Source organism: Stegodyphus dumicola, chromosome 5 (assembly GCF_044657685.1).
Source record: "Stegodyphus dumicola isolate Sdum_Otavi_A_Nest chromosome 5, ASM4465768v1".
Lineage (NCBI taxonomy): Eukaryota > Metazoa > Arthropoda > Arachnida > Araneae > Eresidae > Stegodyphus > Stegodyphus dumicola.
In genome coordinates this window covers 15,432,606-15,454,236 of record NC_140772.1, presented here as the reverse complement: position 1 = coordinate 15,454,236, position 21,631 = coordinate 15,432,606, and the positions used below count along the sequence as shown (strand labels likewise).

Here is a 21,631-nt window from a genome sequence, read left to right as displayed (position 1 = left end):
CAACAACAATAGTTGGCTCATTTTTATCCCAGTTACATATACATACAGTGATTAATCTGGAATCTTTGACCAAAGGCCTCAAAGCACAACGCCAACTAGAGGCCAAAACTTCTAGCGGTTGATGCCTCAAGAACCACGCCAGCTAGAGGCCAAAACTCCTAGCGGTTGATACCTCAAGAACCACCAGTGATGTCCTAGAATCTTTGAACGAATTTACAGAACACTAGCATCAGGAACAGATGGCTTTGCTTTCGAATTAAATGTGGTGATATGCCACATCTCACGCGACTCACTTGTAGGGATTCATGAAATAGTAAACTGTGAGCAAGAAGTGTAACAGCTTTAAATAATATTAAAATCTTGTAGTTTAAATAATTTAAATAGATGAACATTAAGGTATTTGTGAATGGCAATATTTGAAACCAGACTCGTGCGACTCTCGCACGAAGAATGTAATTTATTTTTAAATGTGAGAATATGTTTTCGCTTCTTGTTTGTATGTCGCCATTTTTTTGAGTGTTAAATAAAAGTTATTGCTGTGTTCCATCATTGGAGTTGCTTCATTTCGCCAAAGAAGTATTACAGTCTTAATTATTTTGGAGGCACCGACCAGATCGAATAATCGTGCGTATTTTTATTTTATTAGTTCATCACTGAACATAATATTAGTGATACCAGATTATTACTTCCTGTTGATATTAAATTGCCTTTTTTTATTAGTTCATCACTGAATGTAACTTCCTGTTGGTATTGAATTGTCTTATTTTATTAGTTCATCACTGAACATAATATTAGTGATATCAGGTTATTACTTCCTGTTAACACTGAACTGCCTTATTTTATCACTTGAATGTAAACTTAGTGATACCATTTTAATGCCGTTTCTACTAGAGCTCAAAGGAAAACAAAAATAGCTGAAGAGCAGATCTTGGAACCGATGAAGGAAGAAAATAAAGCATCCAGAGATGTATTTGAAGAAGTTAAATCACCAGAATTAAACGTGGAAGATGTTCACGAAAATTTGAAAAACGATAAAGAAATTAATATTGAGAATCATTTTGCAATGCAGCGTTATCATCATCTTTCGGCTTTTGATTTAATATCAAAGCCGCTACTAATAGACGAAGAAAACAATTGTCGAAAGCAAATGACAAATGAATATTATCCGAAAGGCACAGATGAATTTAGGAAAGGCTTTGCTGTGAATTATAGCCGATGAACTGGTCCGCCATGGAAGAGATCTAGGCGCCGTCAAGAAAAAAAAAAGAAGACTAATTTGAATACTGTCCATTTTCTTCCTATTTAAATGTGGTGTAAAAATATTTGTTTAAAATTAAAAATTTTCGGCCTGAAAATTTGGAAACGTATGAGAGAAGTTATCTTTTCTCTTTAAAGCAATTGAGCAAGCCGAGCTTATAAGCTTTCGAAATTTACAGAACTTTTCCCTTCGGTAAAAGTCTCTCCGTTGGGGGAGAGGTTGTAACAGCTTTAAATAATATTAAAATATTGTAGTTTAAATAATTTAAATAGATGAACATTAAGGTATTTGTGAATGACAATATTTGAAACCAGACTCGTGCGACTCTCGCACGAAGAATGTAATTTATTTTTAAATTTGAGAATATGTTTTCGCTTCTTGTTTGTATGTCGCCATTTTTTTGAGTGTTAAATAAAAGTTATTGCTGTGTTCCATCATTGGATTTGCTTCATTTCGCCAAAGAAGTATTACAGAGGTTATGGTCAGTTTTCAACGTTTCCACATGCGATGTTTTATCTCTGTGATAATTTAAAGCAAAAATTGTAAACCAAAAATCCACATATTGCAGATGAATTCAAGGAAAATAAGAACTGGCAATCAGTGGCGGACAGAGTGCTGCGACATGTCCAAATGTGTACATAAATAAACAAAGAGCACTTTCAGCATCTGTGCTAACTTCTAGGTTATCCACTTCCTAGTTAATCTTGTAATATTACTGCTGGAGGTGGGCAACGTTTTCGTTGTCCAATATATGTACATTAATAACATGTATTATTTTTAAAAATATATTCAGACCCAGCTTGAGTGCAAGAACAACAATATATTATAATATTAGAAGAAACCTTTTAGTTAATGGTACAATTTCATAATTAATAGAAGAGAATTTTGGATATTAAACTCAGTTTCGTAACAAATAGAAGGAAAGGGAAATAACAAGAAGGTTATAATGATTGCTTTGAACGGAGAAGTAGCCCTTTTTGTGTGGAAATACTTTTTAAATAATTGAATACGTGAAAAATATGATGAGGGGATAAGCATTGAAATTAAAGTTTTAATACAAAGTTCGTGAAAAATGGAAGGTTAAAGGACTTTCAGTATAGAATGATTTTAAATTTATACTCGCTTGCACATTCTCACAGTTTCTTCGTAGAACTTCGTTTTTTGAAATACTCTTTAAATCTCTGGTTACGGCTTTTTTAAGTCTTATTCAATGCTGTTAAAATTATGACTTAAGAAGTGAAACTTCACCTAAGAAAACAGGCAGTTGTCCAGTCAGGCGGTGTTTCAGAACAATGATACATTTCTTTGTTAGAAATAGCTTGACGAGAATGCAGTTATGTGGTAAAAGAAACCGTTCACTTGATAAGCGTTTTTAAGCCTAACGCGCTGAATTCTTACCAGGAATGTATACGTTACCCCTCTTTCAAATATGGAATTTCGCATATGTGTTTCTTAGGAAAAAATGCCGTGTAAATTATACCTTTCCAATCAAAAGCGTTCAACAATATGATTTTGCTTAAAATTTTTGAAGCAGTCTTCTGTGGCCCTCGTGAACCTCCTCGAACTTTGGCAGATGATTGCCTTTATTCTTATGGCTGTAAATTTCTGTTGTTTGTGCTTTACATCAAAACGTGATGTGATTTCGAATCTAGGACTGAATCAAAGGAAACGGTTAACTACATTTCCTAAGTACATTTCCATATTTACGGAACTAAGATTAACTACATTTCCATATTTACGGAAAGCAAGTGTAAATGTCATAGTATTAAATGCTGCCAATTATTATCGGTGAGTTTATTGGTATTTGTTAAAAATTTAGTCCTAAAACGTCGTAGACGCACTGCGTATTAACAACTAATTACATTACTTACTTTAGTAACTAAAAGAGATATTATTTGGAGGAAAAAAGGAGAAGTTTGTTACACAATAGTTAGCCAGTGCGAATTCTGTGACATTCAAAATGAGATAGAAAATTTATTAGGATATGAGGATACACGGTAGTTTAGGTCAATTGATTAAAGAAAAGTAATTCCAAGTTTATTTGCCTATGGAAAGGGATGCCTTTGTGGTGAAATAACTAAGAAAAATGGCCCACATGGGGGTATCTACGAAACCTCCCATGCAGCCAGGCTAATGCTAATATTTGTTCCCTGAATTGAGCTGCTAGTATTTAATGACTTTAAAGGTTCGATAGACTGGATGAAAGGTAGAACGTTATTAAGCGTTGTAATTCATTCCGAAAATTGTAAAAATCCTTTTCGTATTCTTGTTTAGAACAATATATATATATATATATATTTTTTTTTCATTTCAGGCATCTGATTGTGTTTGCCAGTGCTTGGTGAAATTAATGGTGAGTCTTGAAACTCCTTCTTTAATCAAACTCAAATTTCAATAACCTAATCAAGCTATAATTAAGCTAGTTAGAATTTCAAACAATGAAATACCAAATCTGAAATTTCCTTCGAACATTTGTTTATATGATAATGTTATCTAATTAATTAATCCTTTTTTTTTTTTTTTTTTTTTTTCCAGTATGAGGATTATTCGTACGAAGTAAGTGAACAACATTTCTTTCTTTACTTTTATCTTATATGTTATATTAAATTACATTGATCACGTAAATTACAAACAAAACTTCAGCTACTTTTCTGATTTTGACCGTAATTCAGCAAACAAGCAACCAGAAGACATATTACAATGAAATTCATACTACAGAGGTACAGTGTAGGAGACGGATAAAAGGATGAGAAAAATCTAGTAGCAAGAAAATGAATAAGATGCATACAGTACAAAATGAATAGGAAACGGCTTTATTCATAGAAGTGCTATGGTTAAAGGATAAAAACACTATCTGGTTACAAGGGAGAACAACAAACCAAAGAGATTTAGTAAGGGATACCACCTTCCCTAATTGTAATGGTTGTGTTGCACTGTCTGGCGATATTCAACATCAAATTATCTAACAGTTCTTGGAGTAAAAGTTCCCATTGTCTAAGGTTTGGTTTGGTTTGGTTTGGTTTATTAGATTACTGCAAAGCATTCGAGGGCTATCTGCCTTAAGGGAGGGATGCATTCGTGGAGGACTTTTTAAGGTAAACTGGCTCGTATACACGTTACACATGGAGAAAACCACGAAAACACCCATGCAACCAGCCCGTTCGCGGGATTCGAACCTCGAACCGAACTACCAGTGTTCAGCGACGTTACCGCTCGGCCGCTGGTGGGCCCCATTGTTTAAGAAGCATCTGCTTCAGTTTTGTGGTGTTTTATGTATCGTGCTGCCAGGTGCCTCCCTAATGTGTCACACACACGTTCCATAGGATTTAAATCAGAGCGCGCTGGCCCATTCCATTCTAAGGATATCTTTACTTTCCAGGAGCTCCTCAACAGAATGAGCCCGTGCATTGTCATACACAAAAGCAAAGTCTGAACCAACGGCACCCTAGAAAAGACGTACGTGAGAGGATAATTTCATCTCAGTAACAATCTCCAGTCAGCAAACCTCTGTCGAAAATGTTGAGCTCCGTCTACCTGTTCATCATAATGCCTCCCCATACAAGCACACCAGGACTGCCCCAACAGTCTCTTTCCCTGATGTTAGTGGGATGAAAACGAGTCCCTACCTTTCTCCATATCAGCTGCCCCGACCGAGTTTTGTTTATCAGACTGATATGAATCTTATTGGTAAAGAGGACGTGATTCCATTCATGAGACTTCAGGCTTTGTGCTCTCTACCCTCTATAAACGACGTCGTCGATGTACTGCTGTCAGTACGTACGTTCTACGTACGCTATTACGTAGGTAGTAACCTTTATGTAGGCCCCTGATCAATGTGAAGCTGCTATGAGGTTGCCGTGCGCAACTGTTGAGCAATGTTGCCCGCTGTCTGGCTTCGATCTCATTTCGCCTACAGGGGCGATATATCGGTCATTAGACACCGTTGTTTATCTTGCTCGATCACCGTCAACTCTTCTTGCAGCTATACCTGTCAAATGGAAGCTCGTGAAATAACTCTTTTATCAATTCAAAATCTTGGGCAACAGATGTGAAACTATGCCCCTTCTCAATCTTGCCAATCATTCTACCCGTGTATATAGGCATCCTGATGTTTTCCTGTAGCCATGTTGCATGTACAACCTTATTTTCATTTGCAGAAGAATGCCTGGAAATGCTCCTCTCTTTCCTTTTTTAAAGTTGGCTTTCGCTACGCGCTGTCTCTGCGTTTTGCTTGCAATGACATATCCTCTAACTTAATGGTTTTGGTATTTGCATACGCTTTACTTTTCTACTGAGTTGGCGCTTCATTGTATTGGTTCGCAAAAAACCTTTTCCAGCAATTTCATGATTTATGTTGAAAAATGAATTTGTTGCTTAAGTTTTGCACATTTAGTGTATGTCGCAAACGTTTTCAATTACATGGCTTTAATTCAAAGCATTAGACAGTAAAACCCCCCGGGGGTCGACGTAGAGAACTCTGCGAAGCTACTGGCTAGGATCTGTACCTAGGCAGTCTCGGCCACGGGGGTATAAAATTTATGAACTTGGTGGTTATGAAGGCTCTGGGAAAGGTCACTTATTGGCCGGCCCCGGAATCAGGCACGTCCTAGCTCGGCGTGGTTCTAGTAACCCGGGTGTCTCCCCCGGGGTCGCTGGGTAATGTCCCGCTGCGACGGGCTCGCCCAAGCGACTGGTAGGAGCATTAGACGACCGGTGCTGCCTGGGGCCTGTCCCCAGGTGGTGCGCTGCTCTTCTGGAGGGTAATAGTGGAGGTTGAACCTCCACGACGTGCCCAAAGGCAGAGTAGACCTGTAGTGGGATTAAGTTCCCGGAGCAGGGCAGCCAAAATCCTATAGACAGTAACGTTCCTATAGACATGACGTTTTAAATATCATAATATTCTTGGTCATACATGGTTAAAAATAGAATGGTGGAGTGAGAACAAAAGCCGAATTATAACTGTCAAACGAAGAGCGAACTGAATTAATTAAGCGAACTTAATCTAACTATTCTTGTGATGTTATTCCTTGAAATACTGTAAATGTCCATATGCAGTTGGTATACGGATATGAGAAATTACCTCATTCCCATGCGCATATTTTCATGCGGTGAATATCTGGCATGGGATAATAAAAGGGTTATAAAGGGTTATAGCAAATAAAAGGGTTGAATCTCAAGCTCGCAGTATAGTTGTTAATTTTTGCGTCTTCAAACACATAATGGTCCTCTACAGTTGGCACAACCTAAGAATATGTGAGACAATAATTCGTTACCATTCGTTCCACTCGCTTTTGTGTCTTTCCCCAGTCGTCCTTTAAAGTGGGAGAGGCTATAAGGATTTATTGCATTCCTTCGTACATGCCATAATTATGGAAATGGTTAGTTTACGCAGCTGCCAATTAGAAGATGGTTCCAATCGCGAATTGATCTATAAGGTATTTCTCCCACCTTCTTAGCGTGCCTTCGTGGTGTAGTGTTCTGCATGATGATCGCATATTCCAGAGGTCCGTGGTTCGATTCCCGGCAAAGGCGGTGCTTATTTTTCATGACTTTTGTTTCCAAACATACCTAATGTCTCTACAGTGGAACCCGAACTAAAAGGGTGGGGGATAATGATTATCCACACCCAGGATTTGACGACTGGGTCCCCTAAAACCCCAGCGCCCTTTAAAAGGGGAAGTATATAAGGTATTTCTCCCACCTTCTTAGCGTGCCTTCGTGGTGTAGTGTTCTGCATGATGATCGCATATTCCAGAGGTCCGTGGTTCGATTCCCGGCAAAGGCGGTGCTTATTTTTCATGACGTTTGCTTCCAAACATACCTAATGTCTCTACAGTGGAACCCGAACTAAAAGGGTGGGGGATAATGATTATCCACACCCAGGATTTGACGACTGGGTCCCCTAAAACCCCAGCCGCACTTTAAAAGGGGAAGTATATAAGGTATTTCTCCCGCCTTCTTAGGGAAGTAAAAGTACCTTGAAAATCATAGATATGATAAAGAAATATTTAAATAATTTATAATAATATTATATAAGGACAGCTAGAATTTATTTATTTACTGCTAAATATTTGTTTGCTAGTTATTGTTATGTATTTAGTTTAATTTCCAGACCTTATTAAGGTTATATTAGGTGACCTTTAGTAATAACTTTACTTCAAACGTAAATAGGTCTTTCATGGTGTAGTGGTCTGAGTGCATATTCCAGAGGTCCTTGGCTCGATTCCAGAGAAAGGGGTCGCTGATTTTTAACTTCTTCTTATTTCAAAAATAATCTGATGTCTCCAAAGGTCTGCTTTTATAATTCAAATATCAGTGGGCTTCAGACTACTGGACGGTTAGCACTGAAGCAAAGGAACTTGTTGCCATAGCCTTGAGCTCTCGTTCGAATCCTTGACAAGACATGGATACTTATTTGTAAATGTGTGAAGTGTATAACATCTTTGCTGCGTGAAGGTGCTGAAACTACCGTTGAACCGAAAGTCATCTCGAAGGGCTGATGGTAGGGTAGTGATAGTGATAGTGACGGAGAACGTGGCCACCCCCCCTTTACTATTAAGTTAATTAGCATATAGGGCCACGTCCGCCCTTATACAGAGAGGCCACATGGGAGGCTTGCACAAGGCCCCCAAACCCAACACCTGGATCATCCGGTTGGCAGTTCCGCGAACCAAATGCCACAGGGTAGACACCCGTCCAAAGTGCCCGGGTCCAGTGTGATGGTAGGGTAAGAGGAACAAGATACCTACAGATCAGTCTCCCGGGGGGGGGAGTGTTCACAAAAAGGATCAAAACTGAGTAAATAACGGTGAGGCTCAATATGGTAGACATTCTAAAAGCCAATTGACCTGGCTCCTTTTGCATCCGCTGTTGCGAACTTCCACTCAGAATTAATAAACCTGCAACATAATACTTGAAATAAACACAGATGAGCATATTTAAAAGCCCACAGATTCAAACAGGATAAATAAAATTGCTACAAAAATGCATTTACTAATAAAAGTAAAAGGAATACAAAAGTACCTTGAAAATCATAGATATGATAAAGAAATAATTAAATAATTTATAATAATATTATATAAGGACAGCTAGAATTTATTTATTTACTGCTAAATATTTGTTTGCTAGTTATTGTTATGTATTAAGTTTAATTTCCAGACCTTATTAAGGTTATATTAGGTGACCTTTAGTATTAACGTTACTTCAAACGTAAATATGTCTTTGTTGTTAATCATTAAAAAATTCGGAATTATTATTTTAAATGACTAATAATAGACTTTTCCAAATGAAGCGCGTTCTTTCGTTAGTTAAAACATTCGTATTTATTCTTTTGCCTGCAAATATAGTATTTTAGCCTCTCTGCGCCTAAAGAATTCTTTGATTGCTAACACCGAGAGATAAAAATTCGCTTGTTTTATGGTCATAGCAGTCATCATGAACTTTAACATTATCAAATTTGAAAAGTAGCAGTTGATGGATTAAAGTATTAACGGGAAAATTTTAACGGTTAATGGATTTAAATTACTTAAAACATTTCTTTTGGAACAAATGGGTTGATGCGTCTCTCTCCTTACAGTGAAGTAACAAAAGTCATGGGATACCTCCTAATATTTTGTCGATCCTCCTTTTGCCCGGCGAAGAGCAGCAACTCGACGTGGCATGGACTCAACAAGTCGTTGGAAGTCCCCTGCAGGAATATTGAGCCATGCTGCCTCTACAGACGTCCATAATTGTGAAAGTGTTGACGGTGCAGGGTTTTGGGCACGAACTGACCTCTCGATGATGTCCCATAAATGTTCGATGGGATTCATGTCGGGCGATCTAGGTGGCCAGATCATTCGCTGGAATTGTCCAGAATGTTCTTCTAACCAATCGCGAACAATTGTGGCCCGGTGACATGGCGCATTGTCATCCATAAAAATCCCATCGTTGTTTGAGTACGTGACGTCCATGAATGGCTGTAAGTGATCTCCAAGTAGCTGAAGGTATCCATTTCCACTCAATGATCGGTTCAGTTGCACCAGAGGACCGAGTCCATGCCTTGTAAAAACAGCCCAGACCGTTATGGAACCACCACCAGCTTGAACAGTGCCTTGTTGACAACTTGGGTCCATGGCTTCGTGGAGTCTGCGCCACACTCGAATCCTACCATCAGATCTTACCAACTGAAATCGTGACTCATCTGACCAAGCCACGGTTTTCCATTCATTTAGGGACCAACCGATATGTTCACGAGCCCACGAGAGCCGCTGCAGGCGATGTCGTGCTGTCAGTAAAGGCACTCGAGTAGGTCTTCTGCTGGCATAGCCCAAGAAACCAAGAAAGACAAATTTCGCCGCACTGTCCTATCGGACACGTCCCTCGTACGTCCCACATTGATTTCTGCGGTTATTTGACGCAGTGTTGCTTGGTTGTGAACATTGACAATTCTACGCAGATGTCGCTGGTCTCGGTCTTTTTACCTGCAGGTGGTCGGCCACTGCGCTGTCCATGGTGGGATGTTATACCTGAAATTAGATACTCTCGGCCCATTCTTGACACTGTGGATCTCGAAATGTCAAATTCCCTAACGATATCCGAAATGGAATAACCCATGCGTCTAGCTCCAACTACCATTCCGCGTTTAAAGTCTGTTAATTCTCGTCATGCGGCCATAATCACGTCAAAGCCTCTTCACATGAATAACTTGAACACAAATGAAAGCCCTGCCAAAGCACTTCGCATTTATACATTTTTTACGCGATACTACTGCCATCTGTATATTTGCATATTGCTATCCCATGACTTTTGTCACTTCAGTGTATGTAACATTAGGAATGAAAATTTCATAAAGCGTGTTGATTAACTTCTGATTAAATTTTAAGCCGCTGAGGTCTTTTAGATAACTCTAACTGATATTTTCGGAAGCAGCCAAACTTTCTTCTGATCATACTGAATAAATCATATTTAGTTGTTTAATTAAGTGGGTAATGCAAATTACTTATTTACATTCTTTTCAGGAGGAAACTGGAAGCTTCTCAAATGAATACGATCCGTCGAAGGTAAGTATTCTTCTGGCAAATTTGTTAATGGAAAATTTGATTTAGAATTCAATTAATAAACTGAGGTATTCTTTTTCGCTTTGAGTTTGTACTTATCTTCTCCGTCGGACTTTTAAGTAAACTTCCGGTTCGCAATCTGGATCGATCGATTTTATCTAATACGCTGTATGGATGTCAGTTTATGTTTAGGATTTTACTAATGTTTTGCTACTCACTTATTAAAAATCAACAATTTCAACAATAATACTTCTTTTTAGAGCATAATGTCTGTCACGCATGCATATGCACATCAGGTCGTAGCAACTGTTTAATGACTTTAAAATTTAGAAGAATGCGTTAAAATCTGTAGTTCAAAATTCATAGGAGTAATTACTTTATGCTAAAGAACACTATTGTTTAAACGCCGTGTAAATGACTTCTTCATGGTAATTCATGTGATGACAGTCTACATTATGATTAGTTAACTGATTATTTAAATACAAGATAGTTAGTTACATGCCAAAAGGAACAAGCTTTCGTGCAGTTATTTTAAGTCTCGTTATTACGTTGCGTATATTAAAAAATTGTCTCGTTATTACGTTAAACGTGTAAAACCTGAAAGCCTGTTATAACCGACCGGTTTCCTTGGAATCTGAATCCTTTTCGAAGTAAACTAGAACTTGAATTATCTGAATCAATTGGGACCGGACTCCATTCGGATAATCAAAAATTCGGATAACTGGATGTTTCCGAAAAAAGGCTCTACGTAGACTTGTAATTAATTACTGTATGTACTGTATGTTGAAAATGGGAGAAAAAATCTATTTTTAAAGAAAACGTGGTGTTAATTAAGTAAAATGAAAAGGCAACACTTTTACGTACACGTTATATAGCATACTGTACAGTACGTACAAGTGTACAAGTACAAGTAAGTACAAGTGTACTCGTAAGTACAAGTGCTGAAAGTCATTTCTTGCTGAACATCTCTGTCAAAGTAAGCTGTTTCACAGGCACCGTTGTCAGGACTTGTGTTTCTCTTGATTTGCTTTGGAAACATGAATAATCCTGAATAGGAACAGGGAGCTTACTCAAGCTGTGTTAGAGAATGTGTGAAGTAGACAACACAAGCAGGAAGGGTATACGAAACCTTTTATTTTCAATACTTTACATGTACTTCCGAACTTCGGAATACAGAGACCAACCACTTGTGGTCTGAAAGTAAGAATATAAAACTACTAACTAAAACTCTAACTAAAAGCTAACTTTGAATTAGTATACAAATGCCTAGCTCTAAGACTGGCCTTTATTTAAGGGGACTCATACACCTTAAAACCCATAACATTTTCGAATAAGTGACTGTTGCAAGAATTGGGATAACTTATTTATTTTAAAAGCAATTACTACCAACTTTTTACAGCTGGCTACATAATATAGCTGCTTTCTGAAATAGTCATCAGAAAGTTTGTGTTGCCACAAATATTTTTATAATTTAATCCTCTTTGTGACAACATTTTTCGTCATGTTTCCAAATTGCGCGCACAGTTTAAAACATTCTGTTTCATAATTTAATTCCATATTTAATATATAGCTTTTATAACATTCGGAAACTACTGTGAACTTAAAATTCTAAAAATTTCATGTTAAATATTTATTTGATTTTGAGTTCAGCTTATAAAATGTGTTTTATTAAAAAAAATTTAATGTTTTCGTCCATAAAATGTTTCAATATTAAAATATTCATCAGATTGTTGGTTCAGTTAGAAAGTAGTGCCCATATAAAGAATTCCATCAAATTTCAAATATGACCCATTAGCCATTTTTAAAATATCTTGCGCGCAACGTGGAACCATGGCGAAATATTTTGTCACAAAGAGAATTAAATTACAAAAATATTTGTGGCAACACAAACTTTCTGGTTACTCGTTTCCAAAGCAGCTATATTATGTAGTCAGATGTAAAAAGTTGGAAGTAATTGCTTTTAAAATAAATAAAATATCCCAATTCTTGCAACAGTCACATATTCGAAGATCATAACGGGTTTAAGGTGTATGAGTCCCCTTAATAGGGTTTACGTATGTAGTACGCCGAGCTGCTGAAACTATAATACGTTTGTAAATATCAAGAGGGTTAAACCTCTGGCCTTAAAGGCAACCACCAACAGAGTGAAAAACTCGTAAAACTACAGTGGCCAGCGGCTTGCTTCCTAAAACTCCTTCTCTCTCTCTCTTGTCAAAAAGCCACAACTTAAGTACTGGGGCGTTAGCAAGACAATTTGCATAAACAAGTTAAAGAAAGCATTTAATTCTGGCCGAAAGTAGAAAATAAGAAGTAATAGTACAGTTTTAAAATAAAATAAACGTTAGTAAAACTTAGGATCCTTACACCGTGCCTGCAATTTTCTTAACGAGCCGTTACTTGCTTTAAAGGATGAACAACCAAGCTTCTAAGCTAAGCTTTTTCACAAAGAATCAGACCCAAGATTGGGTTTCCCCTAGAACGTTGCTGCAAAATCCACTTGAAAACGACATCTTCTAAATTTTTGTTTGATGCTGCCTTTATTGATTTTCTTGAAAGACTCCCTAGTCGGAGTTCTAATAATTGGAGTTGTACTGTACCATTTTCAAAGATCGTATCAATTCTGCCACTAAGGAGGCTAATTGTTTTGCAAGTGACCAGAAGAGCTTCAGTTACGGGATCTTATGGCCGAGATGGTCTGATCTCAAACTTCTATCTTAATGATCTGCGGTGAAATATGAATTCATCAATAATTTCATTCTTACATTCATGTGAATATGTGAATTACATGTTGTTTACTTACAAAACTTCACATTATTACATCTTAATCTCTAGAAATCTACACTTCCAGAAAGAAGTTAGATCTTACTCTTCCAGAAAAGTTGGGCAATGGAGAAGTCAAACGAACATTTTCGATACCCTGTTGAAGTTATCCGAAAATCTGTGAGCTATGATAAAATTATAAGCAATATTCTTCACATTAATTAATTAGAAATTTCTAATTACATTTTGCTCTGTGAGGCTTAATTTTGCTTCTGATATTATAAAAATTTCACCAAGTAATGGCATAATACAAAAAAGGTTTGGCTAAATAGTTTAGTGCATAGAAAATTATTCACGTGAGTTCTTAAAAATATATGAATTCTCTATTCAGCATGAAGCGTCAACTTTTTCCAGGAGAAGAAACTTTACTTTTAACCTATACGAGATTTGTAAAAGAACAAAATTTCCAAGAATTGTTACATGCCAAATGTTCGAAAATTGTTTGGATGCTGATACCAAAGGTGAGATAATATTTAATGAATTAAAAAGCATTTTGGATATAAGAGCTATGACTTCGAGTAATTTCCTTTCCGTTGCTACTGAAGAAGCTTCGGCAACGGAAAGACGACACCGGGTCTATGTGGTATACATAAAACGAGCTATACCGAATGTATGATCTATGCATTGTGTCATTAATCGAAAACATTTAGTCACCAAAAATCATTAATCGAAAACATTTAGTCACCAAAAATCTTAATCGAAAACATTTAGTCACCAAAAACCTTAATCGAAAACATTTAGTCACCAAAAATCTTAATCGAAAACATTTAGTCACCAAAAATCTTAATCGAAAACATTTAGTCACCAAAAATCTTAGAGAACGCTTCCATGGCTCACTAGATTATGTCATCAGAGCAGTCAATATAATCGAAAATAATGTTTGAATTGAACAACTTAACATTTGTTCAACTTTGTATAGAAAATGACGAATATTATAATTGCTTACGAACACAAAAGTTCGTTAGTTATCTAAAAATGCATGTTTGAATCCATTTTATGGGCCCTTTGATTCAGTGTTGGAATTAATGGAAATTAAAGACAATGAGTTGCGGCTCAGTTAAGTTCTTTCCGAACACGACATAGCTTATACTACTAACTTATTTGCTTGCCAAATTTAGCGAAACCAATCTGAAGCAAAATGGTAATTACTTAAACTTAATGTAAATTAATATCTGAGTTTATTGTTAAAAGTTTTCTGTACGAAGAAAACTTGGGAAGATGAGAATTCTCTTAGATTTATAATCTTACAAAACCGCAAAAACCAGATGAAAATTTGCTTGCTCATTGTCAATGCTTAATATCTCATGCTGACCCCAGCCAAAGATTTGAAGATATTTTTATTGGTTATCCTCGATTGGGTATATGATCCTTTTGAAAACAGACCCGCAAATTCAGATGAATAAATGCTAATAAAGGAAGTTTTTGAATTATCCATAACTCAGGAATTTAAACCAGTGTTTGAAGAAGGATACTAGAAATTCTGCTTACAAAAACAGATACGAATTGTGGTGTCCGCCGATAACATCGCGGCAAAATCATCGCGGGCGAAAACGTCGCAGAGAAAACAACGCAAGGCGAAAACGTCGTGCTACAAAACATCGTGGGAGAAAACATCGCAAAGAGAAAACATCGCAGTTCTAAAACATTGTGGTACAAAATATCGTCGTCGAAAATAAAGCGGTTCAAAAACTTCGCAGTTTAAAAACATCGTCGTCGAAAATATCGCGGCAAAAAATAATGTATCAACAAATCATCGCAGGACGATAACATCGCAGACCTGCTTTTTTCAGGCTTTAATAATTGTAAATGGATATTCCCATAATGATTTGTGAGCGCGAGATGGAAAGAAAGATAATTTTTACTTTCATACTTTTTTATCAACTAATCAATTCTTGCTAAAAAAGTAAGAAGGAAACTTAAGAATAAACTCAAGCAGAAGAAGAAATAATTTTCATTAAGAGTATTAGATTGACAAAAGTGAAGAAAATAATCTCATAATTAGCAATTTTTTATAGATAAGTTCATGCAGTTACATAGCTTCCTTTTTCTAAATATTTTTAGATTATACTTTTAATGAAAAATTACCAGTACAAACTTTATAAAAAATGATTTATTAATGACTTTTGTTAGTTAACTATGTCAGTTTAAAACTATATTAAGTGCTATAAGTTGCCTTAATTTTCTATACTTAAATATCCTTCTTACTTTTTCAGCAAAAATTTATTAGTTAATAAAAAATATGAAAGTAAAGAATATCCTTCTTTCCATCTTGCGCTCAGAAATCATTATGGAAATATCCATTTACAATTATTAAAGCCTGTAAAAAGCAGGTCTGCGATGTTGTCCTGCGATGATTTGTTGATACATTATTTTTGCCGCGATATTTTCGACGACGATGTTTTTAAACTGCGAAATTTTTTAACCGCTTTATTTTGGACGACGATATTTTGTATCACGATGTTTTAGAACTGCGATGTTTTCTCTTTGCGATGTTTTCTCCCACGATGTTTTGTATCACGACGTTTTCGCCTTGCGTTGTTTTCTGAGCGACGTTTTTGTCCGCGATGTTTTTGCCGCGATGTTTTCGGCTGTAACCACGAATTGTACATCCTGCATTATGAGTCACTGTAGGGAAGGTGTCCGTAACTTCCTATCGAGTAGAATGTGGATTTAAGGCGCTTATGAAACATAAAAAAAAGACTAAAAATTAGTCCTCTTGGAGACTTTAATATTGTTCAAAAACACAGAAGCTAACATAGATAATCTCATATCGTCTCCTCAGTTTCGTACTTCTCCTTGGGAAAAATTAATATGTTTTGTAATTTTAAAAAACATTATAATTTCAATAAATAGTACTATAAAAAATAAAATATTTTATTTATATTTTATTTGTACATCACCATTTATCATTCAAATCACCAAAGTTAAATCTGTAGTTTTCATTTAATGCAGTGTAGAGTTTTCACTTGGGAGTTCATGGTCAAGTTTTTAATATAAGAAGGGGTCTCATAGGCATAGTAATTTTGGGAACCTGTGAAATATATAAATGACATTTAGGAGGACATTTGAAAGATGTCTGTTCAGATTTCACACTAGACGAAAAACTGTGGTAGCATCACTTCTGTGGTAGATTTAGGAATGTCTGTTCAGATTTCGTTCTAGATGAATAACTGTGGTAGCATCACTATGAACAAGCAAATCACGTTTGCTTTAAAATACACGATGCTTTCTTTATTTTCCGGATTGGGCCGTGTCAGCGAGATTGGAGTATTATCAGCAGCTTCCTGGGACTGAACGAGCCATTTCATATAGCTATGGGAAGGTGGATTTTCTTTTCCCGATATGGCAGAAAGATTTGGCAGGTATGTATCCACTGTGCATACCTGCTGGCAGCAGTGGTTACCGGAAGGTACTGTCTTAAGAATGCCGGGGTGTGCCTACATACGTACATGACTCAAAGGAAAGACTACAATAGTATTCGTAATACGTCTGTGACAAATTGCGCTGCATCTGCAGCCCACATTCGAGCTTTTGTTGGCATCAGATTGACACAAAAAACTGTAACAAATCGATTACATCAAGGACAGTTCCGAGTCAGACTCTCTGTGGCGGTCATGCCACTAATTCCAAATTAAATCCAAAGCTCACTGGAGGACGAAGTGACGATTTGTCGTGTTCTCAAATGAGAGCCATTTCTGGCTTAATACCACTAATGGCCGCATGTTGGTTATAAGGAAGCTACATTGAGCGTTTGAAACCAAGCTTTCTGTGACGTAGACACATTGGGGGTAAATCAGGAGTTTACAGTCTCCAGTCATTGGAGGTGAATCAGGAGTTTCCTGCGATTCCTCTTCGTTATCCCGCACACCTTGACACCAAACCTGTTCTTCAGACTGGAGATTGTATTGGTTGAGCTGCCATTCTTAAGCAATATTCCTAAGGTATTTTTTGAAAGGATAACTCTCGTTCCTATACCGCTGCTACCAGCCAAGGTGCTGTAGAGATGCCGACATGCTTTTACCCGTGAGATCACCCAATCATTCTCCCATCGAACACGTATGGAACATGATAGGATGACAAATCCAGCGTCATCCACATCCAGCATGGGCCGTTGCTGATTTGACTGACCAAAAGCCATGGAAGTCCGTCCTACACAACATATACGACCTATACCTATACGACACAAGGCACGCGAGTTTACATGCTTACATTCAACATCGTGTCAACTACATAGTTAATAATGTCCCACCATTCCACATTTGAAATATGTGACTCACATGAAACATTCAACCTGTGATTTGAAATATTAATCAAATAAATGCATTGCCTAGACAAATATTTTCCTTATATTTCATTTCTCAAAACTGATATCGCCTTGGTTATGGGATTTCACTTTTTATGTGTATAAGCTATAGCCAATCGAGGCAAAAATTTCATAAATAAGTGAGTTATGAAACAAAGTGGTTATAATTAACTGAATGTAGCGAAACGTTTACAAGAACATTTAGTATTTTAAATACTTATTTATAAGAAATATTTGAAAGTATTTTAGCTTTCTGGGACTTTATTGTCTTTCGCCCTAAAATTTTCATTTTTCTATAGCTCTATATTGCCCAAAAAGATTAATTTACTCTCTTAAATACTCTTAAATATATTTTAACTAATAAAATCACTGCTTATTATATGTTTGAAATAACGTAAACCATTGCATGGAGTAATTTTGCTGCTTAAGAACTCATTTCATTTTTCAGAATGAAAATATTGAACCTGAACCTTTCAATAAAACGATTATGGTAAGTAGAATTCTCTTTACTTTTCAATGACTTATGTTTTCCATTTCCGAGACGAAAAAAATCTATATCTTATCTTGACAGTATTTTAATGAAAATATCGGGAAAGTAGGTAACATGAGAGTGCTTGCGAGTATCTCGGTCAATGTTGCAAATGATTCTTTTGAACTTAAAACATATACTTATTTTTATGTATTGAACACTGTGAGTGTTATATTCTCTTGAGCAGTGAGAGTTAAACTTTTTGCTCACCTTCAGCTTTGTGTTCACTAACTACTCACGTGATCATTTCATTTATTGGGGCGTTTAATGTTGCTGCAATTTTAATAAAGTTTAAAATTAAATACGTGATAAATCTGTTATTTAATCTATTATTTACCTGTCATTTACATAAAATGGGTTAATTTTATTTCATTCCTTTGTCTCTAAAATGCAGACTATTCCCGCTTTAAGAGAAAAATCAGAGTGTTTTTATGAAACACTTAGCAGGACAAATGAGGTAAAGGGCAGAATGAACTATGTCTAATTTATAAAGGAAAATTTTGTTAATTAATGACTCACTAAAAATTCATAGTTAATTAATCAACCGGTTTCTGTGATTTAGCATACAGACAACATTTCACCTTTATGTGTTAGCAGGAATGTGAATTTAAATGCAAAATATTATTTATTTAAAACAATACACCTTAAATCTACTGCTTTAACTAAGATAGTAGTATGAATATTTTAAAGACTTGATGTTATTTATGAGTAGATATTTTAATGATCACAATTCTAACCCTCTTTTACTTTTGAAGAATTTATTTCTTAGTATTTTTCCTTTTCACTTCAACAGATGGTGACATAAGTTTCGCTTTTCTATCAGTTAGTTAAAATACTCATAAAAATGTTTACTGTCCTCTCGTAGACATGTTTCTAATCTCCCTTTTCACTATTGCAGATAAAGAGGAAAGTTCTATTTAACTTTGAAATTACACTTCTGAAAATTTACTCACATTGCGCCGATTTCTGTTGCTTATTATTAGCTTATTTAGCAGCTAATTAAAACATTCAAGTTAAAATAACTATTTCCCTTGAGTAACTATTATTTGATCGTGTGACATATGTATAAATCGGTAGCAATGCTTTTACGATTTCAGTTTATTTTCTTCGAAACGTATTTAAATTATTCACTTTATATTTCCGTTTAGATTTCAGCACATTATATGACTGAAAAAAAGATTTAATTTATTCTTTGAATAAATATTTCTGCAATTGAAGCATTATTTTCTCATTTCATTTCTGGAATTCGTTACTATTTAATATATTGCACTCTAGAAGTTAATGAACTCAAAACATTTTTGCTATAGCCGTAAAAATTTAAAGTTACGGATATTAGAAGAGATTAATAATGCACGGAAACAATATTAGTACTATTAATAAAGAAAACAAGTAATATAAAATTTTTTTTAAAGTCCAATTTTTACTTTAAATTTTTAAAATAATACAAAAATAAAATAAAATAAAAAAAATAAATAAAATACAAAAATATAATTTAATTAAAAATTTAAATTTTTTAAAAAATACAAAAATAAAATAATAAATAAATAAATAAAATACAAAAATAAAATTTAATTAAAAATTTAAATTTTTAAAATAATACAAAAATAAAATAAAATAAATAAATAAATAAAATACAAAAATAAAATTTAATTAAAAATTTTAATATGTGAAAAAACTGTATTAACATCAAGTGTCATCCACGAAAATTTTAAAAACGTATTTGAACTTAAGTCGATGAATAAAAAGTATTTTATTAAAGATTGAAAATTTGAACAACATATTGGGAGAGTGTGAGCTAATAGTAGGAATTTAAAAAAGTAAGATTCGGCAATGGTTGTCGAACGCTCGATATTTTGTAAAAGACATGTTACAGACAAAACTTTTGCCTGATTTTGCAAGATAAGCGGTAAGGAGCCCGAAATATATATTACAAATTAAAAATGGTATGTATTACAGTGCATTAGTTAGAGTGAGTTACAGTTACATTATTTGCAGTGTTTTCCACTAGCTATAAAATTAAATCCTTTTGGGGATTAAATTTTCAAGATGGCTAGGAACAAGCCTTCTCAAACAGTTGTAATTAGGAGAAAGTTATTTGAGCCAGAAAAAGGGAAGCATAGCGTTGCCACAGCTTATTACCGAACACTATGTAGCATCAACAAGGATCTGAAGTAATATTATGGTTCTTAGATGTTATGGAAGATAAAGCTATATTATACAAAATGTTGTGCAAGAATATCAGAAGCTTATGGAAAATCAAGCTATACAAATAATATGAAGAATATTTTGACAGAAGCAATTCAGCTGCTTGTGCTCGAACTATAAATTTTTGAAACGTAAAAATATATCAACAAAATGGCGCTGTTTGAAAAATGCCCTGTTTTTATATTATAGTTTACCTTGCTATGTATTTATTGTTGAATAAATGCTTCTACTGAAGCGAACTATACAATAAAAAATCTTGGATTACAAGTATGATGATTGAAAACTCAAGAATGGTTCAATGGGATCACAGATTTCAGTTTTATTGGTCTATATTTACCACCTGCTGTTGGCAGCAGTTCTATCTTTTTGCAATGCAGTAATGTTAATGTTTTCTCCTAACACTGAGTAACAACAAATACTTGTATTTTTTAAAATTTTATTCCACAGAAAGGTTACATATGCTAATCGTACTGTTCTTGCGAATATTTGCATCAAAATAAAAAAATCTCTAGTATAACCTACAATTATTGTTTTTCGTTTTGCTGTCAAATCATGCCAGAATTTACTCTCATCTAGTAGACAACAACCGTTAGACACCTGCTATAATTGCTTGACTAGTGTTCTTAACAATAAGTAGGATATTTTCTTTTTCAACAAAATGGAGCAACTTAAAAATCAAATGTATCTCGCTTGTCAGCAACTGACAAATAATATTGAAAGAGAAGCTTTCTAATAAGTAATCTAATACGTTTTATACATGCATTGTCGACTATAAAAAGGAATTCTGTAGTTGTTATGCATATATTTAAAACTTAAAATATTATGTCATGTTTCATTAGCTTAATTTTATTTTCTGTTGCAGCACTGTTTTAGTTATCTGGAAGAAATACAGGCCAAGAGTTAGATGGAAGAGCGTTGACTTTCAGGCAGCAAATTCAACGATGTACAGCTATCTGTTAGTAAATTGTATTTACCACACATTACCATATTTGAAACTTTATGAGAAAAGGTAGTATGTAAGAGCCTGAAGAGGATATGCACGGGTTCTGGTTTTGATATTTATAATGTAATTAGCAGACTATTAAATATGAAAACTTTTCGATGATTGCATAGTTCATTTTATCTATATTTGCAAGAGAATTTTGAAACAGACATTTAATCTCCAACGCTAAGTTTTATTTCGCCAATATTTATTCCTCAATCAAACTTTACATGACTATTATCTAACGTGAATTGAAAATAACTTTATATGATAGTTTAATTTATGTTTAATAATCCACAAGTTAATATTTTGTTCGGAAACACAGTGCATGTTAGACTCTCTGTAGTTATCAAGGAAAATATCCAAGTTGTGGAGATTAGGGGTTTAAAACGATTCTTAAGTTAATAAGGATAGGTATGAATATTTCAAGTATCCGTGAATATTAAAAAATAATAATTACAAGAATTATGACAAAATAAAAAAAAACAGAAGCATG

The 21,631-nt window shown here is 35.0% G+C and overlaps 1 protein-coding gene across 1 annotated transcript in view; it reads left to right on the top strand.

Annotated features, from left to right (window-relative positions):
• The window catches only part of LOC118202894 (uncharacterized), a 39,926-nt gene extending 18,671 nt beyond the window's left edge, over positions 1-21,255 (top strand). The window contains exons 4-8 of the mRNA XM_035375114.2: positions 3,573-3,611; positions 3,794-3,814; positions 10,258-10,299; positions 17,868-17,909; positions 21,016-21,255. Of these exons, the coding sequence (XP_035231005.1) occupies positions 3,573-3,611; positions 3,794-3,814; positions 10,258-10,299; positions 17,868-17,909; positions 21,016-21,057 (186 nt within the window). The 3' untranslated portion in view covers positions 21,058-21,255. The remainder of the gene's footprint in view (positions 1-3,572; positions 3,612-3,793; positions 3,815-10,257; positions 10,300-17,867; positions 17,910-21,015) is intronic.
• Positions 21,256-21,631: the final 376 nt, after the last annotated feature.